Source organism: Aplosporella prunicola, assembly GCF_010093885.1.
Source record: "Aplosporella prunicola CBS 121167 unplaced genomic scaffold K452scaffold_3, whole genome shotgun sequence".
NCBI lineage: Eukaryota > Fungi > Ascomycota > Dothideomycetes > Botryosphaeriales > Aplosporellaceae > Aplosporella > Aplosporella prunicola.
In genome coordinates, this window is record NW_022983531.1 from 506,803 (window position 1) to 532,523 (window position 25,721).

General features: G+C 54.5%; 12 protein-coding genes across 12 annotated transcripts; 5 read left to right on the forward strand and 7 right to left on the reverse strand.

Moving 5' to 3' along the window:
- Positions 1–1,383: 1,383 nt before the first annotated feature.
- Positions 1,384–1,924, reverse strand: K452DRAFT_105271 (uncharacterized protein). Its single transcript, XM_033534963.1, has one exon. It carries the CDS (start codon positions 1,796–1,798, stop codon positions 1,505–1,507), a length of 294 nt encoding a protein of 97 aa, XP_033401768.1. The 5' UTR covers positions 1,799–1,924; the 3' UTR covers positions 1,384–1,504.
- K452DRAFT_105270 (uncharacterized protein) lies at positions 1,925–3,162 on the reverse strand. The gene has a single exon (XM_033534962.1). The coding sequence runs from the start codon at positions 3,023–3,025 to the stop codon at positions 2,051–2,053; it is 975 nt and encodes a 324-aa protein (XP_033401769.1). The 5' UTR covers positions 3,026–3,162; the 3' UTR covers positions 1,925–2,050.
- Positions 3,163–3,536: 374 nt separating this feature from the next.
- On the reverse strand, positions 3,537–5,203 carry K452DRAFT_294666 (uncharacterized protein; the record flags this gene model as incomplete). Its single annotated transcript, XM_033541725.1, has 3 exons — positions 3,537–4,155; positions 4,212–4,672; positions 4,727–5,203. The coding sequence occupies 3 exons, from the start codon at positions 5,201–5,203 to the stop codon at positions 3,537–3,539; spliced, it is 1,557 nt and encodes a 518-aa protein (XP_033401770.1).
- Positions 5,204–5,690: 487 nt separating this feature from the next.
- On the forward strand, positions 5,691–6,677 carry K452DRAFT_283340 (uncharacterized protein). The gene is made up of 2 exons (XM_033539758.1): positions 5,691–5,868; positions 5,956–6,677. The coding sequence occupies exons 1-2, from the start codon at positions 5,749–5,751 to the stop codon at positions 6,595–6,597; spliced, it is 762 nt and encodes a 253-aa protein (XP_033401771.1). The 5' UTR covers positions 5,691–5,748; the 3' UTR covers positions 6,598–6,677.
- Positions 6,678–7,267: 590 nt separating this feature from the next.
- Positions 7,268–9,663, reverse strand: K452DRAFT_315320 (uncharacterized protein). The gene is made up of 2 exons (XM_033543852.1): positions 9,232–9,663; positions 7,268–8,795 (listed from the first exon to the last, which is right to left on the reverse strand). The coding sequence occupies exons 1-2, from the start codon at positions 9,453–9,455 to the stop codon at positions 7,511–7,513; spliced, it is 1,509 nt and encodes a 502-aa protein (XP_033401772.1). The 5' UTR covers positions 9,456–9,663; the 3' UTR covers positions 7,268–7,510.
- Positions 9,664–9,800: 137 nt separating this feature from the next.
- On the reverse strand, positions 9,801–11,846 carry K452DRAFT_263583 (uncharacterized protein). The gene is made up of 7 exons (XM_033538652.1): positions 11,290–11,846; positions 11,206–11,213; positions 11,025–11,127; positions 10,886–10,973; positions 10,737–10,830; positions 10,349–10,682; positions 9,801–10,292 (listed from the first exon to the last, which is right to left on the reverse strand). The coding sequence occupies exons 1-7, from the start codon at positions 11,357–11,359 to the stop codon at positions 10,078–10,080; spliced, it is 912 nt and encodes a 303-aa protein (XP_033401773.1). The 5' UTR covers positions 11,360–11,846; the 3' UTR covers positions 9,801–10,077.
- A 441-nt stretch (positions 11,847–12,287) lies between these two features.
- On the forward strand, positions 12,288–13,166 carry K452DRAFT_294670 (uncharacterized protein; the record flags this gene model as incomplete). The annotated part of the gene is made up of 1 exon (XM_033541726.1): positions 12,288–13,166. The coding sequence occupies one exon, from the start codon at positions 12,288–12,290 to the stop codon at positions 13,164–13,166; it is 879 nt and encodes a 292-aa protein (XP_033401774.1).
- Positions 13,167–14,586: 1,420 nt separating this feature from the next.
- On the reverse strand, positions 14,587–16,987 carry K452DRAFT_305049 (uncharacterized protein; the record flags this gene model as incomplete). The annotated part of the gene is made up of 4 exons (XM_033542865.1): positions 14,587–15,916; positions 15,964–16,672; positions 16,720–16,837; positions 16,904–16,987. The coding sequence occupies 4 exons, from the start codon at positions 16,985–16,987 to the stop codon at positions 14,587–14,589; spliced, it is 2,241 nt and encodes a 746-aa protein (XP_033401775.1).
- A 390-nt stretch (positions 16,988–17,377) lies between these two features.
- Positions 17,378–19,330, forward strand: K452DRAFT_355533 (uncharacterized protein). Its single transcript, XM_033545970.1, has 2 exons — positions 17,378–17,520; positions 17,574–19,330. The coding sequence occupies exons 1-2, from the start codon at positions 17,392–17,394 to the stop codon at positions 19,287–19,289; spliced, it is 1,845 nt and encodes a 614-aa protein (XP_033401776.1). The 5' UTR covers positions 17,378–17,391; the 3' UTR covers positions 19,290–19,330.
- A 462-nt stretch (positions 19,331–19,792) lies between these two features.
- K452DRAFT_355534 (uncharacterized protein) lies at positions 19,793–22,363 on the forward strand. The gene is made up of 5 exons (XM_033545971.1): positions 19,793–20,197; positions 20,250–20,923; positions 20,982–21,064; positions 21,114–21,522; positions 21,572–22,363. The coding sequence occupies exons 1-5, from the start codon at positions 20,080–20,082 to the stop codon at positions 21,959–21,961; spliced, it is 1,674 nt and encodes a 557-aa protein (XP_033401777.1). The 5' UTR covers positions 19,793–20,079; the 3' UTR covers positions 21,962–22,363.
- A 1,293-nt stretch (positions 22,364–23,656) lies between these two features.
- Positions 23,657–24,394, reverse strand: K452DRAFT_340598 (uncharacterized protein). Its single transcript, XM_033545346.1, has one exon. It carries the CDS (start codon positions 24,271–24,273, stop codon positions 23,830–23,832), a length of 444 nt encoding a protein of 147 aa, XP_033401778.1. The 5' UTR covers positions 24,274–24,394; the 3' UTR covers positions 23,657–23,829.
- A 120-nt stretch (positions 24,395–24,514) lies between these two features.
- K452DRAFT_194762 (uncharacterized protein) lies at positions 24,515–25,192 on the forward strand (the record flags this gene model as incomplete). The annotated part of the gene is made up of 1 exon (XM_033535924.1): positions 24,515–25,192. A coding segment is annotated over one exon (678 nt), but the record flags the coding sequence as incomplete, so codon positions are not given.
- Positions 25,193–25,721: the final 529 nt, after the last annotated feature.

Consider the following 25,721-nt stretch of genomic DNA (forward strand, 5'->3'; position numbering starts at 1 on the left):
GTTGCGGTGGTGTGGGTGTGGGAAGAACAAGGGCAGAGAAAGGGCTGCTGGGGGCAGGGAGGGCGGCATGGAGATCTGAAGGGGGAGGGCCCCCGAGTGCTCGGGGCAGGCAGGGCCCGGGAGCGTGGTGTCCTGGTGTCGTGGTTGGGCTACGTGTATGTACTCTACGTGGTGTCTACTGTACTCTCTACGTGGTCGATGTACTGTGCTTATGGAGGGAGGGAAGGAGGGAAGGAAGGAGTTGATGCGGTGCGGAGGTTTGCGGACTGGACTACATACATAGGGAGGCGTGAATGCGGGTATTGGTTGGGAGGGTTTCGGTGGTGGCTTCCCTTGGACACTGTGACGGGGCACGTCGCGACGTCGCCGACGTCGGTGTGTGTTGTGCGTATGAGGTAGCTAGCTAGCTAGGTACGGTACCTAGATACCCGTAGGCAGCTTTGGTTGGCCGGTTGGTCACTACGCACCTACAGGTGAGGTGGAAGGTGGTCATGTGGTTGGCTACGTATGCGCGCAATATTGTAGCAGCGGGCTCGGCTCCGGGGGAGCCGTACTCTAGGGAGCAACATGGCGTCAACTACGTGTGCGTGTGCGTGTGCGTGTGCGTGTGCGTGCGGCAGCTGGGTGCTCGAGTTACGTGTGGGTGTGGGTGGTTAGGTGGCGATGATCTGGCCGGCCAGATGGACGGACGGAGTGGAGGAGTCATTGTTGACGAGGGATGGAGGGATGGATGATTTGTGCTAGCTGGCTGGCTGGAGGAGCTGTCGTGCCTACTACGTACGTACGTACGTAGCTACGAGTAAGTAGCTTGCCTGCTTCGATTGCTCCTTCCTTCGCGCGCTCGTGCTGCGTTCCTTCGATTCTGTCATTCTGGCGTTTTGGTCATTCGCGATTGCACGTGGCGTTGACGGCATCATCATCAATGGGCCTCGGCGGAGAGATAGGGAGAAAGGAAGCAGACAGGCAAAGAGTGGAGACAGGACGTTAGCAGACGATTGTTCGTTTATTGTGGGGAGCTGCTATCAGAACTAGATACCACATTTGAAGAAAGATAATACCTAGATAGCCGCAACTGCCCTACACAGATAGCTAGATAGCTAACCTAGATAGCAAGATAGGGAGATAAGCACAACAACGACGTACCCCCCTACTCGTACTCGAGTACCTATTCGTACTCTACTCGCACAACCCGAGCCACCTAGCCGCGCGCGCATCATTACCGTCGTCCAGACCCGGACGGGCCCGCGCGACTTCGGCACCATTGGTCGGTCGAGCAGCCGCTAGTCGTCGACTTGGTCGCTGCCCTCTCTGTTGGCGGTGGCAGCAGAGTTTGGGGTAGCGCGGCGCTACGCTGCTTAGGGCGGCTGGGCACAGCTGGGGTAGAGGAGGAAGGGTAGCTGCAAGCGCCTAGCGTAGCGCGCGCGGCGAATCGGGCATCTGCGCTGCTCGCTGCGTTCCTGGGGCTTGCCGCTTACGGGCTGATGATATCGGATATCCGTTTTTCTTAATTTTTTCTTTTTTGCCGGTGCCGATGCCGGTGCTGATGCTCATGCTGATGGTGCTCATGCTGAGTCTGGCGCTGGTGCTGGTGCGGTTGGGGTTTCAGGACGGTGGGTGGGTGTGGCTGGGCGCACAGGAGGGGGGGTGGGATGGTTTCGTGATGGGCCGGACGGGCTGATTGGCTGGTGTGCATCGGGGATGATGGAGGGACGGAGGGACGGATGGAGGGCTGGAGGTGTGTGTGACGACGGGTGGACAACTCTGCGACAGGCTGACCCGGGCATGGGAATACCTGCATCGGATGGAGTGGGATAAGGATAGCCTGCTTACTATTATTACCACCCCCCAACCATCATGCAGACGCACTAACAAGGAAGCCAAGGATAGACACACCCACACACATTACACATATTACACTTCCCGCCACCAACCCGCCGCGAGCATGTCTCACCTCACCTAATCCCCAATCCCGCATATCGCATCCCATCACATCGCACCGCATCGCCTCGCATATCCGGCTGCAGCAGGCGCGCGTGTAGCAGTAGCAACATCAAACTTTTCCTCCAGCCACACCAGGCTGGCTGCACGCACGCACGCACGCACGCGCTCCAGAGCCTCCCACAACCACTACACCAGCACCCTCCGTCTCACCATCCCCATCCTCACACCCAATCCCATCCCCTCGGCCACCTCTGCCCAGAAGGATCAGCCCAGCCCAGCACCCCACCACACATAGAGTACTCTGCACACAGCCCAGACCATCCAGCCCCAGCCCCAGCCCCAGCGCCAACCCCAGACCCCAGACCCCAGACGCCAAACGCCAAACGCCTCCTCCCTCCACGACTCGCGCGCGAGCGAGCCGGCGCCATAGCAACCCATGTAACGTAAGCGCTTGTGCCGAGAGGCCGAAATAAATGGTAGAGTAGAGAGAAAGAGAGAGGAAGAAAAGCGCCCGGAGGCGCGCCGGCTGGGCACTCGGCGCGGGGTAGTGATGTAGCGGGAGGGGGCACGCTGGGCCGAGAGCCGAGCGGGCGCGGGGGCGGGAGTGGTGCGCGGTAGGTGGTACGAGTACGAGTAGGTAGAGTAGTAGTATGGCGGGAAAGGGGGCGCGAGGGTTCCGCGGTACTGCTGTGGGGTGGCTTGGTAGAGTTGGGTTGGGTTGAGGTGGGAGGCGGCGGGGAGACGGGGTGCTGGCTGAGGGTAGTGGTAGGGTTTGGGGTGGTTTTTTAGAGGTAGGTATGTAAATGATGATGATGGTGGTGGTATTGTGAGAAGAAAAGGGGTTATGCGTGTGGGTGTTTCTTGTGTACATACGAAGTAGAGTAAAGGGTATGCGGGGGTTACCTAGTTGAACAATGAATATACGCCAGTGATGAGTGCATGCCATGCACCCAAGCAGCAGGTGAAAGAGCGTTGCCAGCCAGTCATTCACGTCCACTTCGCTCTTAACAGTCGTGTCCTCGTTAGCCCGCGCAGGAGCAAAAGGTTGCCATGTACATATGGAGTACGAGTGGAAACCACACATACAACTCCCATCCAACAACAGCGCGCAAACCACTCCACCGCGCACCGCAACACCGCCCAAAAAGAAGAAGCATCAGCAAGCCCAACAACCAGCGAGCAAGCGACTGATATAGCCAAGCCGAACGCACAAAGACGAAAAAGAAAAATCAAAAACTTCTCAACGCTGTCATGTACATGTACGTATGCAACAGCCGCATCCATATGCCCTCTGCGCGTGAAGGCCGATAGATCGAAAAGAAAAGACAAAAAAGGGCAAGCAATGATGCATCAGATACGATGGACGCCGCCCCCGCCGAAGGAAGAACTGGGTATCTCGAATCGCGACGGCGCGCGGAACAGAAAGAGAGGAAACCGGAGAGAGATGGACAGACAGACAGACAAGAGGAGCAGCCAGCAGCAGCGAAAAAAACAAGAGCCATGAAAGACAGGTATGTCCACATCGCAGCGCTGCGAGCTCCACCCAGGCAATAGAGAAGCCAAAAAAAAAAAACACCACGACCAAAGACCCCGGCTCAGCGGCCGCGCTCGTCACCCGGCCGCACCCGCACATACGTCAAGAGGTACGGTAGGAAGGAGCCATCCTTGGGCCTCAGCAACCGCTCCACCGTCAACTTCGCCGCGGGACTCTCGTCGTTCAGCAGCTCGACCCCCAACGGCGAGACGACTTTGGCCGTGTAATGCCCGCTCCCAGCCTCGCCTGCATGCTGCACGACAGACGAAAGCTTGTACCTCAGGTTACCCTTCGCCCGCAGCGATGGCTCGATTGAATGCTTGCTGAGGTCGAGGTACAGGGGGTATGGACAGACGTCGTGGATCTTGTACGCGCCTCCCCTGTATGGGTCATACCCCACGCGCTGGAGCTGCACGAACAGCACCTCCGGGCCGTCGACGATGCGGCCGCGGCGGTTGACATCCTGGGTGGTGCGGCATGCGTCGCAGCGCGGGCCAGAGAGCCGTTCTAAAAAGTATTTGTCGACGTATTCTTCGAAGCTGAGGCCGCGCTTGGGATCACGCAGCGAGATGATGATTTGGGATTGCGCCTCGACATCACTCTTGTGCGCGTGCTTGCAACGTATACAATTCCATTGCCTTTCGATTTCCAACATGAAGAGCGCGTTGGTTTCTTCTTTTCTGGAGGGCTGGGTTAGCATGTCTTGGACAGGCACGGCGTCCTCTGCAGCACTTACGGCATCACCCCTCTGTCGTCCAGCTGCTGGAAGAGCCAGCCAGCAAACTCCCCGGCACACTGCTGCGAGTGGTCATCGCGCTTGCGTTTCTTCCCTTTTTGGCTATACAAATTAAAATGACCGCCATCTGGCGGCCAGGGGCTATCAGTGTTAGGCTCACTGCCGAGCGAGGCAACAACCTTATCAAAATAACTGGTCGCCTGTAGGACGGATCTAGACGTGCGGCCAGGGTCCCAGTAAGCCTGGTACAGGTTTTTCAAAGCGCACGCAATGCAATACGACGCTCCGCGCCGGCTACTGCAGTAACGTCCGTTGGCCTGGTGCCGCTCGATCCAGTTCAGAAATACGGGCAGGTTCATCAGCGACTGCAGCACACCGCGCCGGTAGCACCAGTTGGCCGGGTTGTACATGCCAATGGCTCCCATGTTCGCGTTGGGGAAGCTTTTGGAGATGCCACGGACCTAATTACGCATTAGCTCAACGGCTCGCAAAAATATCTCGGGACAAATAATTACATAGGAGAAGCGCGATTCCTGGCGAGCGGTCCGGTTCTCCCTCATCAGCCGCTTAGGGACGGTGCGAATCTCAGTGTCCATGGTGGTCTTGGTAGCCGGCACAAACTTGATCGGGTCGGCCAGGAGCTTCTGGAGAGCGAGTTTTGCGGCGTCCGACGGATTGCTCTGGCCCGAATCTGGTGGAGATTGGCGGGGGAGAAGTTTGAGGAAAGAGGACTGCAGCTCGTCTGGTGGCGGGGGAGAAGGAGGAGAAGGAGAACGATCGGCCTCGGGGGAAGAGCTCATATTGAGGGGATCGAGGGCCTGAGAATCCGAGGGTTTCTTTGATGGAAGATGAAAGGGTCGTCTTTTCCGCGTTTGGTGGACAAGTCGAGGGTGAAGGAGCTGCTTGGAGGAGACAAAGACGGGCTTGCGTCTCCGCTTGCTCTTGAGGGCCATGGCACGCGCCATTTTGCCATTGATCTTTGTCAAAGCCATAGTGAAAGAGAATGAATGAACAACAAGAAGCGAAATGCCAGGTGAAGTGAAAACAGCCAGGCAGGAGTCCAGACGGGGTCAGTCGCGCGGCCAGAGAGATGGAAAGTCAATTTGCCCCAATGAAATCCTAGCTTTTACAATAGACAAGAAGAAAAATACTCCCTGAGGAGCAATGGTGGGCACGGGCAGTCGAAAGGGGCGGGGGAGTCGACGACATGGGTTGGCGGGAAGGGTCAGAAAAGGCGGCGACACATCCACGCGGAACGGATCGGAAGCAAGGCGCCAAACAGCCCGTCACTTGCCGGTGCAAAGAGAGACGGAAGAGAGAGAGAGCGCGAGCAGAGAGCGGCTCGAAAAAAACGGAGGCAAAGGAAAAAAAAAAGTTGGTCGGGGCGAATGCTCGGGGTCGGTGCCGGGTGCGCCACATCCGCCGAGCCTCGTTTTTGTCGGCCTCCGCCACTGCTCCACCCGCTACTCCACCTTCCTACTCGTACCTACCTATACTGCTTCATGGTCATGTCGACAGCAGCAACAGCATCATCGCCATGGTAGTCGAAGCCCCCGCCGCCTCGGTCGACGCTGCGCGTCCCGGCGCCTACGAGGAGGAGAACGTGCACGCCGTCTACGAGCAGATTGCCTCGCACTTTTCCTCGACGCGCTACAAGGTACCTACCTAGCATTGCGCCGCCGCACTCGTCGTCGTCGTCGTCTGCTCAAGGCCCGTCACTGACGCGAGCCCCGGCCGCCAGTAGCCCTGGCCGATAGTGGAGCGCTTCCTCAAGGGCCAGCCCGACGGGTCCATCGGCGCCGACGTAGGCTGCGGCAACGGGAAGTATCTCAGCGTCAACCCGGGCGTGTACATGGTGGCGTCGGACCGGTCGAGCAACCTCGCCAAGATCGCCGCCCTGAACCACCCCCCGCACAGCGCCCTCGTCGCCGACAACCTGCACCTGCCGCACCCGCCCGCTTGCTTCGACTTCGCCATCTCCATCGCCGTCATCCACCACCTCTCGACCCCCGACCGCCGCGTCGAGGCCACCCGCGCCATCCTCGACGTGCTGAGACCCACGGGCACCGCGCTTGTCTATGTCTGGGCCCTCGAGCAGAAGGAGAGTCGGAGGGGGTGGGACGAGGGCCATGAGCAGGATGTCATGGTGCCGTGGGTCATGCATAAGAACAAACCGAAAAAGGCCAAGCGTGGCACTGGAGCTGAGCAGGCCGCGAGCTCTGCCGAACCCGAGGACGACGGCCCCAAGACGTTCCACCGGTATTACCACCTCTACCGGCAGGGTGAGCTGGAAAGCGACATTGAGCAAGCGGGTGGCGTTGTCGTGGAACATGGCTATGAGAAGGACAATTGGTGGGCCATCATGTCCCCGAAGCCTTCTTCGTGAGTGGCGGAGCATGTGAAACTGTCTTGGGCCATATTCCGTCCGAAGTCGTACCAGCTTGTACGTGGCATGCACCCGGAAAATATTGGCTCACAATTAGAAGCCGTCGGCACATGCTTTGAACAGGGCTGGAGAGAATAAAAAACAATTAAAGTAAATGAATCAAGAAACCTACTCTTACAATCCACACTTCACATGCAAGGTCTCATCTCCTGCTGATTTCTATATTTATCCATTTCTGGTATTTTCTCTCCGGTTGAATCATCTATGGAAAAGTAAGTACCACGGAATCGTGATCCACTAGTGACACCAATCAAGCAAAACACCAAACAGCATGAAAACACCGAATAGATTTGCAGTTACTTTAACATCCGTCACCGTGAAGCGAGATGGTGATACTTATACGGAGTAGAAGAAGAGACCCAGCTAAGATATGTAGAGTCTATGCGTGCTCTAAGACCTTTTCACCTATACCCAGGACTCAGGCTGGGAGCTAGGCAAAGAGTACTCTGTAGGGGCTGCTTGTATCGTCTCCTGTCTCGCTATACGGTGGATCTCGGTTCGCGATGACGGACGTTAAACCCTCACCTAGGAGAAATAGAAACACAGCAACCGTAACATATGCCACCATGATGTCTGAGCGAAGAGGAACCATGCATATAAAGAGTGAAAAGCAGATAATTTTTTGCCTGATAAAAGCAGCACTACTCCTAGTAAACCGACCAACCTCCTCGCCATTCTCGCTGATAATACACGATCCGCGCGCGCAAAAGCCACCAAGACGAAACAACGCCTCTATCTCCAGCTCACCGCATCGAGGCAGCCTGCGCTGCTCGTCGCGCCGCCAACCCATCCATCCGTACATGCCCTAAACGCCTCCACCCCCATCTATGCCATACCACCACCACCACACCTCCTACTCAACCATCCTATCCGGGCCCCCTGCCGCGCCATTCGCAGCCACCACTCCATCCGCCTTGCCATTTCCCGCCCCCTCAACAGCAGCACCACCACCACCATCGCCCTCCTGCGTCGCCTGGCTCAGGCACCCCGGGCAGTTATGCACCACCTCATGGCAGAACAGGTCGCAATCGACGCAAAAGTGGCAGCGGCAGCTCTCGCACTCGTAGCGGGAGCTCTCGCTCGCACTGGCGCCCTCGACGCGCCTCTCAGGCCGCTTGAGGGCGCCCTTGCCCTGCGTCGAGGCCTCGGTCGCCGCGGCTGCCGCGAGCGCCTTTCTGGACGGCACGGGCGGGAACGGCGTCAGGCACGACTTGCACTCGGTGCTGCCGACCTGGCGCGCGCGGTCCCAGGTTACTTCGGCCCAGTTGCGCAGCGGGAACAGGTGGTGGTAGCTGCGTGCCAGGTGGGTAGAGAGGATGAGCGTGAGTTGGCATGAGGGGCAGGTTGCAGGCAGGCTGCACACTTTCGCTTTGCAGCGCGAGCAGAGGTAGCCGCCTCGCGTGAGGTTGCCGTGGCAGGCGCAGATGGTGGGTGCGTCTTCGATGACGCGCGAAGGGAAGCCCATCATGAGGAGCGAGGCCGGGTTGGCCGCGGCCGTGGTTGTGGTGGCGGTTTGGCGGATTACGGGTGGAGTGGTAGTTGCCATGAGCAGATCGCGGAAGTGCATCTGGTCAACAGCAACTCCGTAGACAGTCTCATCGCCGCCATTCGTTTTTGAGCAGATCTCTTGGCAGATCTTCAGACGTCCGCCCATGCCGATGATACTGACGCGGACATGGTCTTTGACGCAGGAGCGGATAGTGCTATGAATGTCGCCTGGGTCCAGGGAGAGGAGAGCTCCCAGAACGATGATGACTTCGCGGGTACCGTGGCTTGGTGTATGATACAACGCGGCACGGGCTTGTTCGAGCGCGTTCTGCAGCGAAGGACTGCCCTTTGGCTCTTGGTGTAGGAGATCTCTAGTGTTGCGTAACCGTTGCAAGGGTGCAATATGATCGTTCGGATTACCGCCGAGCTCGCTGATACGAATGCATAGTCCATCGTGCATACCCATTACACACATCTGACTGATAGGATTTTGTTCGAAGAATTCGCGTACGTATTCTTGAGCGTATTTCAAGGTAACAAGGAAGCGGTTAGGGCGAAAGTCCTTCTCGAGCATGGCTTCCGAAAGATCGAGGACAAGGACGACATGCCGGATGATGCCACGCTGAAAGGGTTTGGTGTCCTGTCGTAGCCTAAGCATCGTCAGCAACGTTCATGTCCACATATAGCAAAAGTAATACGCGTGTCTCCGCCTCAAAGCGTCATCATAGGGGATGGTGGATAGCGCCTGGTATTCCACGGACGACTTGGCGAAGTTCCCATAGCATTTGAAAAATTGTTCTGATATGTTCAGAAGGTGTTGCACTCGGCGGCAGGAAGCCAGCCTACGAGGAGCCGCACGCGGGATCTGAGGTACAAACAAGGCGTGGGTAGCCATGCGTTTGTTTGCTTGCTTGCTTGTTTGTTTGCCTTCTTGCCCTCCTGCAACTGGCAAACTGAGTCGAGAGGCTGCGTGCCCTCAAACGGGGTCCCTGGTGCCACGCGCAACTGCCTCGTCGGACCCGCGCTCCCGCTGCAGGCGCCATCCACCTCCTAGGTATGCGACGCGCAAAAGACCAAACGACCTACCTCTTCCTCTTCTGTGCCTCGAGCGTCTCCTCCCAGTCGGTTACCAGCGTGCCGTCAGCGCCCTCGCGCAGCGTGTTCGCGTCGGTCTGCACGCCGCGTTCCCATCGTTCTTTCCCGCGCGCACCGTTGGCGCTCTTGCCCTTTGCACGCGTGCCCAAGCTCGCGTTGGTCGCCGAGGGCTCATCATCCGATCCCAGGACGTATTCGCCATCGGAGTCGGCCATGGTGGTGGAGGGTCGAGCGTGCTAACGGGCGGAGGAGGAGGGTCGTCGGGGTTGTCGCGCTGTACATCGAAAGAGAGAGAGGGTCGTCGCGCGATCTCGAGCTTTTGCCTGGCACTTCTAATTGCCTCCCTCTGCGAAGGCCTCACGGCAGGGCAGTCACAGAGTTTCTGCTTCCGCTCCGGCCGGCATTCCAGACGGACATTAGAAGACGGAGACTAGGGTGATCTGCACGGCAAGCAGTTTTCTAGCATGCCATTTGTGGTTTGGTCGTCGTTACATCACCGGGCAGAAGCTTGGACCTCGAGTTTGACACGCCGCACGTGATGATGATGGAGACAACAAGGGATGGACCAGCCAAGTAATTTGTTTCGCCGGATGCGGGCTGCACCCTCGTTCACATCATTAGTTTGAGAAGCATTATCTAATCCATAACAATAACATCGTGGGGGAATATCCTTGGCACGGCTCTAAGACCTGCCCTCAAAAAGTCCGAACTCGATTAAATGCACGCCATGCTTGGTTTTGTTTGAAGAAAGTTGCAAAGAAAGAAGAATCTGCGCCCGGATTTGTCCTGCCGCTATTTTACGCGTCTAGCGCGTGAGCAGACTCCAATATGGCGCTTTTATGTATAAGTCGAGCCGCCTGAGGCCATCGGCCAGTCGTCTTCAGTGATGCTGGACCAGAAGACGTAGATCATCGAGACAGCGAGGAGAGTAAAGAGCGTTTCGAAGAGACCGCCATTGATCCTGCCGTTGGTCGAGTTGCAAAGATGGACGCTGATCACGTATTGGAAAATCTGCCCGATGGCGAAGAGGAGCGCCGCGGCTGTGAGATAAACTGTCCCATAAGTCAGCGGATTGGAGAAAGGTTGCGAAATGTGCGCGACCACGTACGCAACGGCTTCTTCTCTCCCAGGACTCTTATGACCAGGTACGCTTCGAGAACGAAGAAAATAACTAGAAAAACCAGAGGAACAAGTTGATACAGCGTATACAATGCGTATGCGCGGTTGTTGCCGGTGAGGGTGTCATCCCAGTAGCCCGTCCAGCTAAAGCCGGTGTCGAGAGCAATGTAACCGGTTCCCACGAAGAAAATGATCGAGGAGACAAAGATCAGACCAAGGGAGAGAGGTGTGCCGTCATCAAGCGCCTGGAAGCCGACCGCGCCGTTCATGAGAAGCATCCAAAGAGTGGCTACGACAGCGGCGATGTGAACTGCACTGAATCCCTATTTTACTGACGTCAGCCGATCCCTCCGACGTGGTCCAAGAATAGAACATACTCTGCGAACAGCCCCGTTTAAGGGGAAGCCTCCGACGGTGAAGATTTCGCATATCTCGATAATTATGTAACCCAGGAAGAAGAGTTGCATCTCTCTGTACAAATGTCAGTGCCCACCAATCCGATGGAGGTTCGAGCTGAGGCACTGACCTTCTACCGACGGCAGCGCGCTTACGCTCGGCGAGCAGAATTAACAATATGCTAACAAGGATAGCGATTCCACAGAGAAGAATTGATCCTAAGCCGGGTAAGACAGGATTCCTTGGGATCCGGAGGCGCAGAAACTAACCCAAGTTCGCCAGATAACGGCCGTCGCTCAGAGAGATGCCGCGTAGATTACATCCTCCCCAGGCAGTCAGTTCTCCGCCACGCGCAGGCGACTGACTGAAGAGCTGAAAAAGGCGAGCGGTTAGTTGGCTTTGCCCAAGCAATGGACGGGCGGGCGCGAGGTTTCAGCGAGGAAGACTCACATTGCACACTGGCGGGGGCGGATGTCAGCTCGGGCACGCTCAGAATAGAGTTGAGGGAGGAGCTGAAAGCGGGGGATTATTTACCTGGGATGGTAGCATAGGCGTTGCCAGCGTCACGACAGAAGTCGTGAAAGTTGCCGTAGGCGGTTGGCATGGTTGCGGTGCGCCTTGACGGAGCCGGGCGCTAGTCGCGTCGGAGAGCGCGTGAACGGAGAGCTTCGCAGAACGAGGGGACGGTGGGTGGCAGTCGAACGAGCGATCGCGGGCTGGCGGTGCGACGGCGCGGACGTGAAGTTAAAGCGTGGGGAAGAGAAGAGGGAGGCTGCGCTGGCCGGCGGCTGTGCAGAAGAGGCAGGCAGGCAAGCCCGTAAACACTTGTTGGACGGACCTGGACCTGATTCTGATCCTGTCCTGACCAAGGCGCCGTGCAGCTTGCTTGCAGGGGGTCGCTGGGCGCTAGTTGGCGAGAGGTGATCAAAGCGAGGGGGCCCGGGAGCACCAGGCGCGAGTCAGGCGGGGCGCGGTGAAGAAGAAAAAAGAGAGGAGGACGAAGAAGAGACTGACGAAAGGGAAGGACCGGAAGGGATGGATGTACAGTGCAACAAAGAGAGATGGGGGGAGAAGTTCGAGTGGTCGGCGGGCCCAAGTCTCATAAAGGCCGAGAAAAGCGAGAGGGTCGGCGCACGCGCGGGCGAGGGCATAAGTTAGCTGGCGACACTGAAACTTAGCAGGGTGCAGCCGGCCAGGCACGCAACACATGCGGCTGGAGATAACCTCATTTCGCCCACTCCATGTGCGTCGAATCGCCTTGCCTGCCGCTCCATTGAGGGAACATCCCGGTTCCCGTTTGCTGCTGTGGCTGTCTCCCGCGCCACAGCGCCAAACCGTTGCCTCGCGGGGGATCTCCAGCCGCCATACATCCAATCGGCTGACTCTGCGGCTGCAACCCGGCGTTTGAACAAACACTAGCCCTGCAAAGTCTGTCGACAATGCCCTTGTCTGGCTCGCCGCGGCAGAGACAAAGAAACATACGCCGGCCTTCGTTCCTTTGGCCTAACCCCATAATCACGTCAACAGTCAACATGGAGAAACACCACTCCTACGTGTTCGAACATGCGCTAACCGCCCTCACAACCCTCTACACCCCCCAACACGACATCGACACGCTTGAAAACCATGGCATTTGGCGTACTCGTACCGTAAAGGTACAACCTTGCGACCTGACTAACGACGTCCACCCTCTTCTAGCCTACAGCGCGTTTGCGGATACACCTCAGGACCTATACGGTTCTTGCTTGCCTGCTCTCCGCCTGGCTTCCCTCTTCCTAACCGAGCCAGCATACCGGGGGTGGTGGGTCAAGGCCGCATACGGGCATTCGACGTTGTCCGGGTCCGGCCAGACGGTATTGAAACTACCCGACCTCGTCGACTTGGCTAGTCTCTCTCGATCAACGGAACGCACATTGACTGATCTAGCACAATACCTCCGGATATACTGGACGCCCACCGGCAAAGTTGTTCCCTACATGGGTGCCTGCGAGATGGACCGCGATTTTCGCACGCCTGGCGAGAGAGAGTATCCTTTTGTACAAAACTCCAACGTCTGCATAAAGCTGTTGAACGATTTCAGAGAATCCCTGGAAAGAGAGATGAGCGTAGAGTATACACTACGCCTGCACTTTCGCCTGGCAGTCACCCTGGTCCACGAACTCGCGCACGCGCTCGTCTTCATGCGCTTCTCTGAAGCCGCTGGTGGTATTTTGCACTCAGAGACGGATTTTGTGTGCGAGGATGGCTACAGCTGGGAGGTGTTTGCCTTCGGAGGCCTCATTACCTGCTGTTCTGGCGGCTACGGTATGGATTGCACACCTATGGTCTTTGAGAGGTGGAGCTTTGAGCTCGCCATTTACATGGAAGATGCTATACTTAACGCCACGGCTTCTCTCGAATCCGGTCCCTAGAAAGCCGCGAAGTTTAAGAAGATCACTCGCCCTATTGCTGAACAACGGAAAATGCACTTGGTGTCCATGTCTTGGGTCAACCAATGGTTCCGCCAAAATTTCTGGCAGCAAGTTAGAGACAAGGGCAAAGATTGGGTCCCAGACCCTGATACGTCCGGTATGTACGTGCAGTACAAAGAAGCGGACGACAGCTTCGTGGTCATGTGTGACGGCCAAATACTCAACACATTCAGCAAGGAATCGCTCGACCAACTCTATCCAGTCACCAAAGTCACCAAGAAATCGCCCATTCGCAAAGCCGGTAGGATGTTCGCCGATGTCTTACGAAGGTTCTCAGGATTATTGACGGCTCATGCACGGATCTGATCTGCCGGCTCTTGGAACGCGGCTTGTCTTTGCCCTTCTGATCGGCACAACGCACGGTAAGTGCAAATTGCTTCTCGGCAGTTTCATCTCTCCCGAAGCGTATCACCGGTAAGTAAGGTCGCCCGGGCCAAGCTATTCTTGGCCAAGATTGTAAGTGAGAGATCTCTGTCTACTTCTTCTACTTCTTGAGTCATTGTCGGTATAAACAGAGTTGTTATTAGACAAGACCATCAAATATTTTATTTCACCCACCGTTTCAACTACCTTGCACCCCTTACTTGATATCACACCTAAGGTAATGTATCTTTCAGCTCTTCCAACTTCACGTCCTCGTACTCTTGTGAGATACCCTTACATATTTTTATTTCTTATCCTCAAAATGCTGTGATGACGTTGTAAGTGTTCACCTTATGTAACGTCCGTCACCGTTAACCGAGATTCACCGTAAAGCGAGATGGTGATACTTATACGGAGTAGAAGAAGAGACCCAGCTAAGATATATAGAGCCCATATATACTCTAAGACCTTTTATCTATGCCTAGAACTCGGGCTAGGAGCTGGGCAAGAAGTGCTCTATAGGGACTGCTTGCATCGTCCCCTGTCTCGCTATACGGTGGATCTCGGTTCGCGGTGACGGACGTTAGTAAACTCTCGTGAGATACTCGTATTTTCGTCTATCTGCACCCTCGTATCTTGACGGGCACTATCGGACCCACCATTCTATTTTCGTATATGCAAGCCAACTCACCGTCTGTTATCTACCCGCTAAGCCTAGCTTCCTAACACCACAGTAGTGAAAAGCTAAATCTGTTCACAACTAGTAAAAAAGCACTCAGTGAAGTAGACCTAAATAATAGGCGGCCAAGAGGGCCAAAAATGGCAAGCGACTTATCTGGGGCCTTGGTCAAACTTTCCAATTCTTTTCATCAAAGCTCAGCCTACCTAGGATATTGACAAAAAGTACTTCAACAGACTACTTCAACTCGCGAACCAGTCATAACAATAATACACGAGCGCGAATTGTTTGCCTCGCGCACACACCATGTGCAACAGATCACGATGACACCTCTCTCAGCGCTTTTTCCATATCCGCCATATCCAGCTCCTCCTTGCATACGCCGTTCTCGCACACCTGCACCCTCGGCGCATCCGCATCCAAGCTCTTAAAGAGCGCGTTCCTCTTCTTCAACCACTCGCACTTGCTACCGCCGCCAAGGCGCGCAATGGTCGTGTTGGTGCCCACACGACTCCTAACCCTAAGGACGGCCTTCTCCACATCCTCGCTTGCGCCGCACGCGACAATGCTCTTCATGCCCAGCCGGATGGCCACGATGCTGCTCATCATGGCCGCGAACAGGAAGGGGTGTTGCATGACCTCGGCCTCGAAGGCCTCGCACGTCTTGCGCGCCCGGTCCATGTAGTCGCTGTCTTCGAACAGCGAGCCCAAGCGGTGCAAATTCCCGGCGCTGGTGCCGTTGGTGCTGGGCTCCGCGTTGTCCATACCGTCTTTGAGGCGCAAAATCAGGTCGGCCTGGTCCGCGCCGGTGCTGTAGAAGCCGCCGGACACGCCGTCCCAGAACAGCTCAATCTGCTTCTTTTGCAGCGCGTCGGCAAATTCCAGGTAGCTGTCGTCGAAGGTGGCTTCGTAGAGGTCGATCAGACCTGAGATGAGGAAGGCGTAGTCGTCGGCAAATGCAGGCGCGTCGCCAGGGCCCTCGCGGTAGACGCGCTTCATCGTGCCGTCGGCTGGGTTGTAGAGTTCGCGTTTGATGAAGGCGACGGCCTTTTCGGCGGCGCCACGGTACTCGGCTGCCCTTTTGGGGTCGGTCGGCTCGATTGCGGCACTGAAGCGCGCAAGTGCGCCGACGGCCAAACCGTTCCACGAGACAACGATTTTGTCATCGAGGCTCGGGCGAGGGCGCTCTTTGTTGCGATGCTCCAGAAGCTTGGCCCTGCCATCCTCAAGAATCTTCACGACAACGTCTTTGGCAAGACCAAAATCCTTTGCCATAGCTTCAGGGGTGGAGCTTATGGCAAGCACGTTCTGGTTAATGAGTTCGTCGTGCGCATCGTGCTCGGGGCTGACATTGCCATTTTCACGGACGTTGTAGTACCGCGCGCATATGTCGGCGTCCCGTTCTCCAAGTATATTCTTGAATTCCCTCAAGGTCCAGACGTAGAAAGCGCCCTCTCGCTTTTCTTTGTCATTGGGACGGTAGAGTGAGTCGGCATCCTCGGCTGAGAAGAAACCACCGCTTGGTGAGTGCATTGGTGGCGTTGTTAGGTAAGTTGCAATATCATAAGCTGCAGAGAGAAGTTCTTGATCCCCTGTGAGCAGGTAGGCATCGAGATAAGCCGGCAACAGTTGGCCTTGGTCATACAACCTGTAAGTTGTTAGCATACGACACCCAAACGGGTCAGGGTGGCCTACATTTTCTCGAAGTGCGGAAGACTCCAATCACGCGTTACCGAGTACCGAGAGAAGCCGTTTCCAATCTGGTCATGGATCCCTCCGCGGGTCATCGCTCTAAGGGTTTCGACTGCCATATATCTTGCGTTGTTACACTCCTTATCGCCGACGACATGCTCGACTGCGTCTGGATATTGGCCGAGGCGCAAGAGGAAGGATAGATTGACTGGGGTCGGAAATTTGGGCGCTCCACCAAAACCAGCACTCGTCTTGTCAAACTTGGCAGCAAAGTGATCGTATGCTTCTTCCAGGAGCTCCAGCTCCAAGCCTTCACCGTCCTCGCCCAGCTGGCGGCTAACTGTCCCTTCTTGCGCGAACTCACGGAGCTGTGCCGTGATCTCCTTTGCGGAGTCCAGACACCTCTGTTGTTGATTCTTCCACACATCACTAATCTTTTCGAGAATTCCTAGAAATCCTATGTTGTCGCCATGGGCAGTCGCGGATTCAGGACCAGGCCAGTATGTACCACCGAATATAGGTTCGAGTTCAGGGGTGATAAACACATTGAGCGGCCAGCCTCCGCCGCCTGTCGTGGCCTGAACGTAGTTCATATATATACGGTCGACATCCGGGCGCTCTTCCCGATCGATCTTGATGGGAATAAAAGAAGAGTTCAAGACTTCGGCTATTTCATGGTTCTCAAAGGACTCGCGCTCCATAACATGACACCCTGCACAGCTGTTAGGACCGTCACACCATAATCAAGGGGCCACTTACAGTGACAGGCAGCATATCCGATACTGATAAAGAGTAAGCGGTTATGCTTCTTTGCCAGAGCAATTGCCTCAGGCCCCCACATCTGCCATGCGACAGGGTTGTTCATGTGTCCACGAACCTATCAAAAGGTCAATCTCGTGCTTCTCAGCGGCGTTCGGAGCTTGCTCGGTGACGGCAGGCTTACGTATGGACTCCTACTCTCACTGAGTCGATTGGTGAGCCTGAGCTCACCTCCAGCAGAGCCGGCGCTGTGAATTCCTGTATCCATCTTTGTCGACGCGGCGAAGTGTCTAAAAGGTGGGCGACCGACGGGGGTAGCTTTTCCGGTGCAGCCGCAAGTCGACGGCGTAGAAGGTAGAATTCGGGTCCAGGTGTGGGAGGATCGCGTGGCGAAATGAATGGTCGGAATGAATCGCGTACTCTGGCGGAGCATAGAAGAGAAGAGACGGGGTTGCAGCTCCTCTGGTGGCTTGTGAGGGGCAAAAGGCGCAATGGAGTGGATGTTTGGGAGTTGACGTCGCTCCCGAGTAATGTTCGCGCACCCCACCTCAGGGTCCGAGCTTGCTCTGGACTCAAGATTATCGATAAGTAGCTTGGTAGTAATTCGCTGACCTGCACCTCTCCTGCCACCGCACCCGCAGGTAACCATCATACTAACCGCGACACTCCACCATGGAAGACAGGGCCTTCAGAGAAGTCTCCGTCGTGGCAACTCACGCGCAGTTGGGCAACGACAGGTTCCCGCGGCCCGAGCGTGAGAGCAACCCTCCCCCAGCCCTTGAGTTCTGGCGGTGCAACCTGGTAAGCAGCATGCTCCACGAACTAGACAGTGACACTTAACAACGCTCCTCCAGACCGGTCTTTCCCACAACCATAACCTTTACTTCGTCGCAGCTCGCGGTTTGATCCTTGTCTACGAGCCCACTTTTCCTGACCAGGCCCTATCAAGCAGGCCGAGCCTAATCCTTGACCCGCTGGGTTCCAGCGACTATTTGTACGGAAACACCAATAATCCACTGGTCCCAACTGCAGCGCGCCGATCAGTCAACCACCTCATTGTCGAGTTCCTGGGCCTCGACGAGATCATGCTCGTGGCCTTGCATGATGGCCACGTCGTAGGCTACCGCGTGAGCGATGTTCAGCAAGCGATTGAGAAAAGATCAGAGCCAGACTGTGTAGAGAGCAACATCGGCGACGATGTTCGACCTTTCTTCAAAGAGCATCTGGGCGTTAGCGCTTGGGGATTAGCAGTCCACCGAGAAGCCAGAATGATTGCAGCGAGTGCAAACACGCATCGAGTGACCATTTGGGCATACGCCTTGACCAAGGATGCAACGCCAGGTTCTGCATCGTACTGGGGTCACAGGACTCACGCAAGGCGCATAGTTTTGCCGGACACCGGAGAAAACATCCCCAGTATAGCTTTCTGCAACACTGGAGATGATCCTGCGGGTCGATGGCTCTTGTCGAGCGATATCAATGGCGTTACTCGACTATTCGACCTTGCTCTCGGCGCTGACCACGGCCCTGTCGAGGAGCATGCCCATAAGTTTTGTGCACTAGCAGTACGAGAAGATCGCAGACAATGTGGTTGCCATAGCCTGGACGGTGGATATCGATACTATCTACATGCTACTTGGGGAGTGATGTGGCTTGATCGACGGGCTTTCAAAAAAACCGAAAACTTGGACGAGGCGTTGGACTACAACCATGAAGGTTACAATAACAACATTGAGCAGTCTTATGCCTTCTACGATTGCAGCCAGACAACACGTTCGGTTCGCAACGCCAGTTCTAACTACATACCATACCAAGCCTATCCCGTTTCTCTCACTCACCTATCTGACCAGGAGTTGATCGACCTAGGATACCATCCCGGTGTGCCTGAAATGCATGAATCTGGCCCTATCAGAGAAGGCGTGAACGAAAGAGGGCAACAAATCAAAAGAAAACCTTTCAACCTAGCAAACGAGATTCATCTTGAAAGCGCCTACTCTCAACAAATCCCCGCTTCACCAATTCTGAGAGTGTCGGTGAAGGATGTCTTCCTATTACAGTCCCGAGACCGAGAAGGGAACCGGAATCCTGCTATAGGCTTCCATGACCCTCTATTCCAGCAGACTTATCAGTTTTCTGAGTTGGACGAGGCTATCGTACAAGATCGGATCAATCTCTTTGCTCAAATCCCAGAATTAGGACTTGTTATTGTAGCCTCCGCCAAAGGCCGCGCGGCGATTATGAGCCTGACGCAGTGTCCAGAAAATCCTTCCCGCACAAGAAACTCTGAGTTTGTCGAGAGATCATCTTCTGAGAGGTGGTACATTTGTGGTTGTCGCGTGGACCATATCGTGCCCTTCAAGCATCAGGAACAAGCAAGGCAACGACCAGAAACGGCGTTGGTTGGTGTCGCTGTGGGGCCCATTCAGGGTATGCTCGGCCGCCACGCTGACTATTCAAGAAGATGGAGGTTGCTTCTCACGTATGCAGACAACTCGATTTTGAGTTATGAGTTGGGAAAGTTTCGGGATGAACGGGTCAGTATTCGAGAATTTGATGACTTGGTAGTTTAGTGGAAGACATATCCGCTTGAAAACAACCTTATGGATACCGTTATACACCTACCTAACCACCATATTGTCTATCGGACCATGCTGACAGTGTTGTTCGCAATATTCTTCAAAAGCAATGTGCTCATTATGATGCCCGAGGCATGAAATATTTATAGGTTCGTGTTTGTCTTCTGGGTATCGTTTCTGAGACACTTAAACATTTAGCCGAATTAATCGACCAGGATAGATCCACGCTATGTAGGAAAGGAAATAGCCGATAAAGTGGAAATTGATTTGACATCATCACGGAGTCATAACGCCTGCTACACCTAAAGATATCTATTCGTAGGTATAGTTTCAGACCGGCCACGATAAATTCAACCACGCCTCGGCCCGGATCTCGGCTCGGCATGGGGAAAGCGCCAACTCGCCAAGGTCACACGTGTCACTGCCAAGACTAGCCTGCTAGCCAAGAGCGTCACTACCCTTGACCGTCCTTTTCCAGTGCAACCACACCCACCCACGTTCGCCCAAGTTCCCCTATTGGAGGTATCTCTTCACGCTATCTCCAACGTCAACCCGACGCCCTCAAGTACTCAGAGATCAAGAAGTCGCCAAAGTGGCGGTCACGCAAGACCCAAATATCATCAGCCGAACGTTTCCAATGATTCAATAACACCAGTGGCTTCCTACTCTCTTTTCGCTACTCTGCAACACAAGTGTCGCCAGGATTTTGTACCCAGTGAGCCTTGGTGCTCGACTTGTCGCCCGTCTTTTGATTCGGAGCCAAGATTAAATTCTCTTGGCCAAAATGCCTACTCTAGACACATCCAACTTCAACATCGTCTGCGCGACGCTTGGTGGATTTATCACGATGTTTGGCCTCGTGTCCTATCTCTTCAAGGAGAAGTTTTACCTCTCTGAAGCTTGTACGTTCCTTGGCAGGAATGACCCAAAGACATGTCCTGACAGTGATAATAGTGATATCCTCCATTTTTGGGATAATCTTCGGACCCCATGCCGCCAACTTTATCCGCCCTGAGGAATATGCCATCAGATCAACAGACACACTCAATACCATAAATCTGTACTTTACGCGGTTGGTCTTGGGTGTGCAGCTGGTTCTGGCGGGTGTACAGCTGCCCTCCAAATACTTGCAAAAGGAATGGAAGAGTCTATCGCTTTTGCTTGGTCCGGGTATGACAGTTATGTGGCTCGTAACAAGCCTGCTTGTCTGGGCTTTCGTACCGCACATGAGCTTTCTCTATGCGCTCGCTGTCGGTGCATGCGTCACACCAACGGATCCCGTTCTGTCCAACTCGATCGTCAAGGGAAAGTTTGCCGATAAGAATATCCCAAAAGAACTGGCAAAACTGATCATCGCCGAGTCTGGTGCTAACGATGGCCTGGGATATCCGTTTCTTTTCCTTCCATTGTATTTGATCAAGTACGTCGGTCACGGAGGTGATGGGCAGACAGGAGGTGCCGGCAAAGCTATGGGACTTTGGTTCGCTGAGACGTGGGCCTATACTATACTCCTGAGCATTGCCTATGGCGCTGTAGTAGGCTGGTTTGCCAAAGAACTGTTGCACTGGGCAGAAAGAAACAGATATGTCGATAGGGAGAGCTTTTTGGTTTTCTCTATCGCTCTTGCTGTAAGTGTTCCCCCCGAGAGCCATTAGCGGATATATGGACTTACCAATCATCTCACAGCTCTTTATTGTCGGCACAGTCGGCATGATAGGAAGCGATGATGTTCTAGCCTGCTTTATTGCCGGCAACGTCTTCACTTGGGAGTACGTGTTCCGCATAAATGTTGTTGACTGTTCTGATCAGACATTATAGTGACTGGTTCCGCCTCGAGACCGTCGATGACTCTCTTCAACCAACCATCGATATGCTTCTCAACGTCAGCATCTTCATCTGGTTTGGTGCAGTTTGCCCTTGGCCATCTTTTGGTCTTAGTCCAGTCATCCCAGCCTATCGCCTGGTATTCCTGGGAATCTTGGTCCTCCTGTTACGTCGGCTTCCAATTGTGTTCGCCATGCATAAGTTAATTCCACAGATAGAGCAGCCTCGCCAAGGACTATTCGTCGGCTTCTTTGGACCCATTGGCGTCAGCGCGATCTTCTACCTGTACATCAGCCTCGAGTTTCTAGAAGGAATCACAGTCGATGGCGAGATCCGCCCCGATGCCGAGCACCTCGCCGAGGTCATGAGGGTTGTTATCTGGTTTCTGGCAATCTGTAGCATTGTAAGGTACCCACATCCTCGTTTCCAAATGAACCACTAAACAATTCCAGTTTGTCCACGGACTCAGTATCCCCGTCGGAAAGCTGGGCATCCTCATCCCGCGGACCATTTCAAGAGGTATCAGCGCTGATAAGGACCAAGAAGAGCCCGCGCCCTTCCGCATCCGCATGCATACTGGGCATGAAATGGACAACATTCTCAGAAACCGTCGTTCTGGAGTATCGACACCGCGCTCCAACAGCCCGAGGCCGATCTATAAGATTGGTGGTAGCATCGCGAAGGGCCGTGACAGCCAGAAGAAGGGCAAATCGCCCTCTCCAGAGCTTAACCGGCCTGTTGATGGTATATCCATGGCAGAGGAAGGCAACTCGCCTGACCGTGTCGAGGATACGGCGCTCAGAGCTCATTCGATTCGCTTTGCCGACCGCATGAGCAACTAAGCATAGTTGGATGAGAAAGGAAAGGACAAGTCATACTGTTCCTTTTCGCACTGAGCATGAGTTGTTCTGCTACAACTAAGCCAAGGAACAAAAGGACATGACAACGAATCTGCTCCTAGTTGCCAACATCGATCGAGCATCACTTTTAAAGTACTCGTACGAAAGGGCCCTTGGACTTACTGGGCGCTAATGATTTCATTTCTGGGCTCTGCTCAATAAATTTCCTAGAAAAACTTTCTTTCTTTCTTCCAAGGATTTTGCGGTTAGAACGTTCACTACTTTTCGCACTTTGATTTTGGGTCTCAACATATAAAGTCGTTTCTTACGGCGTTCCGCTCTTTACCAATGAATTCTCGCGTCGCATGGTTATCTTAAAGTCTTTAAACTCTTTGTTGTGCCAGCATTCGGTGGAATTTTGCAAAATGTCATGCCAAACTTCATGCTACACTACTGACAAAAGATCCAACTTCACACCCACATTATCACTCGGCGGTAGTGTGAAGTTGGGCACGTAGGTCTGAGAAGCTTACATTGCAGGACAACGGGACAACCTAGTATCTCGATTATGCTCACTACCAACTTTGTATTCCATGAGCTGTAAGTATTTGAATATGTTAGTTTTGCTGGCTGATTAGTTTCTTCTCATAAACAGAGATTTGAAACACGACCCATAGGTCACTGTGGAACTGCAGAACTACAGAGCTACAGGACGGGACCCTACCTACTACGTACTATCTGTTGTAGACATGGCAGAAGGCATTTAGTGCAAAACTTTCAGTAGACAGACAATGAATTTCGGTATCGGGATTGAGACGACACAACAGTGACTATTTGTAGGTGGAAAAGGAACGCCATATTGTATTTCTCCGTAGAACATAAAAGCAAAAAAGACATTGGTGAGGGTGAGGTTCGAAGGTGCGTACTAAACATTTGGTGTTGTGATTCACGATCCCTCGAGTCAACACCAACCACCACAACACCAAAAAGCAGTCTATCCTAGGCCAAAACAAAAGATAGTGATGAGGGTGGGACTCGAACTTTTTTCCGGATTAGTATAAGGTGTACAATAGAGGGGGATAAAGGGAGAAATACCCCACGAGAGTTTCCTCACTAGTAAACTCCTTTCGGAACCCTTTTCAGATGTCCTGAAACTAGCGCCATAACCACTCGGCCACCTCACCGATTGTTGGAGAGCGAATTCGCGAGCCGACACTATGTGGGTATGGTTGGGCCGATGTGGAGCTGAGGGATATTTGTCGGACGGGGTGGGTGTGGTGCGGCGGTTCTTTTTTTTTTTTTTTTTTTTTTTTTTTTTTTTTTTTTTTTTTTTTTTTTTTTTTTTTCGCTTCGGTGCTGTTGCTGCGTGCGGGTGGACGTGCGGGCTTTGGCGTTGCGGGCTACGTTCCAACGTGAGAGGAACGTCGGATCTGGGTGCTGCATGGAACACTAATTCTGTACGAAGGTTTGCGGTAGTTTGGGATTTATTGAGGGTAGTTTATAACATGCTGATGAATTGCTTTTAGACAAGAATTGGTCTTTTCCTATGGGTTGGATCCGTCGTTGGGAGTTTGTGTGCATTATATCAAATACAAATAGCAATCGACTGTTTTCCATTTATTTATTCGATATTCTTCAAAGCGACTTTTTGGTTTAAACTACATCTAAATATTATTTTATTTTACATAACATCTTTCTTCTTTTTTTCCACCTTCCCATTGGCCATCTACCAGCGAAACAATATGCCGACTCGGCTATCTGATATCGGCTTCTTCATTTATCTCCAAACACAGCATCAGATCCTAGCATCAATGCAAGAGATTGTGCTCACCAAAGTCACCTCATCATAAATACCTCAGGAATTGAGCGTGTCACCTTGGACTCAAGAAACCTGGCCTCGAGAACCGGCGTCGCATACAAGGGAAGCCCGGACAGACAAGGACGCTTGCTGACGTTAGAGAGACAGGCCGGGCGGGCGCACGCGCCGCGCCGAGCAGCACGTTTGGAAGTGACGCAACCCCAACACCGACAACTCCTCCAACGGTCGAGACGAAGCGGAAGCGCGTGCGAGGCGCGTTGGCGGCGTTCCTTCGCGCGCCTTTTTTAACTCCTCCAACCACCACCACTGCCGCCGTAGGTCCCCACACCCTCACCCCACCCACCCACGCAACGTCTTGGATTGGCAATCTGGCTGTGGCGATCCGGGGCCGGCGGTCGCGTGCCGGGTGCGTCGTGCAGCGCAGCCGGGATGGGGAACGCCTGGGCCCGGCAAAACAGGGCAGCGCCGTCATGTCGTGCACCACCACTGTCGTCATTCCGCGACGGCTTTTCTGCCATTAAAACCTGAGGCTGCGCCACCGCTCCTCGTTCGTTCATTACTTGCAAGCTCTCTCTGCGGCGTGTGTCTGTCTTCTTCTCATTTTTCCTCACTCTCATCTCATAATCCCTTTACTTTCGTGCTCGCGAGCATATCGGCATCAGCGGCAGCAGCATCAGCAGCGTTTTTAAACATACAAAAACAGCCACCCTAACACCGCCGCAATGGCCGACACACAGAACAAGCCCGAGAAGCCGCTTCACGCGCTTCTCTCGCACCAGCTGGTCGACATCTACGTCGGACCGGAGAACACGCACTGGATCCTGCACGAGAAGCTGCTCTGCTCACGCAGCAAGTTCTTCCAGAAGATCTTCTACTCGAAGCAAGCAGCGACGAGCTCATACGGACTGCCCGACGACGAGGACGAGGCGTTCGCGGCATTCGTGGCCTGGCTATACGGCGGCGCGGTGCGGCCGCCCAAGGAGGAAAAGGATCTGGGCATCCTGTTCGAGTTGTACCTGATGAGCGAGAAGTGGGCGGTGCCGGGCCTGCAGCGCGACGTGCTGGCCGAGGTGCGCGACTGGTACGCGCGCACCGACTCGTACCCGGGCCTGCGCCGCGTGCAGTACATCTACGCCAACACGGACGAGGCCTCGGAGATGCGCCGCCTGCTCGTCCACAGCGTCGCCCGCATGATGGCCCTCGCCGACAGCATCCCCCAGCACTGGGACAAGGCCCTGCGCAAGAACGGCCAGCTCGCCGTCGACCTCATCAAGAGCATCCAGATGTGGCACATCGATGCCCAGTCCGTCCCTGACCCGCGCAGGGGCCCCGAGTCCACGATCCAGCAGGAGAAGAAGAAGGCCGAGGAGGCGGTCAAGGTCGAGAAAGAGGCCGAGCAGAAGGAGGGGGACCAGAGGGGCGCGGACAAGAAGGATACCGAGGAGAAACCCCAGGTCAATGGCGTCAATGGCCACAATGAGGAGGAAGAGGATGATGATGACGACTCCTCCGAGAAGAAGGACCAGAAGGACGATGACGACAACGAGAACAAGCTCAATGGCTTGACCAACGGCGTGCAGCACGACGACGATGACGACGACGAAAATGACAACGAGGACGAGGAAGAGAACGACGACGAAGAGTAAAGAAGACGAAGAAAATGAAGAAAAGAAAAGAAACAACATCCCCAATCGCGACACGCCCCTAACGATCTGATTTACGGCTGTGGCTGCTCCGGGGGAGGGGCGTTCAAACGGCTCAATCACAACCAACCAAACAAACAAACCAGTCTCCTACCTACCTAGCAACCCCTCTCCCTCCTGCGCCGCCGCCTCCTCTTCTACCCTTTGTACTTCCCGTATCCCCCTTTTTCCTTTTTTCCCTTTTCTATTATCATTGCCACAATAATACCTCTACTCCAGCGGTTCGCGCGGCCTTTTCTGA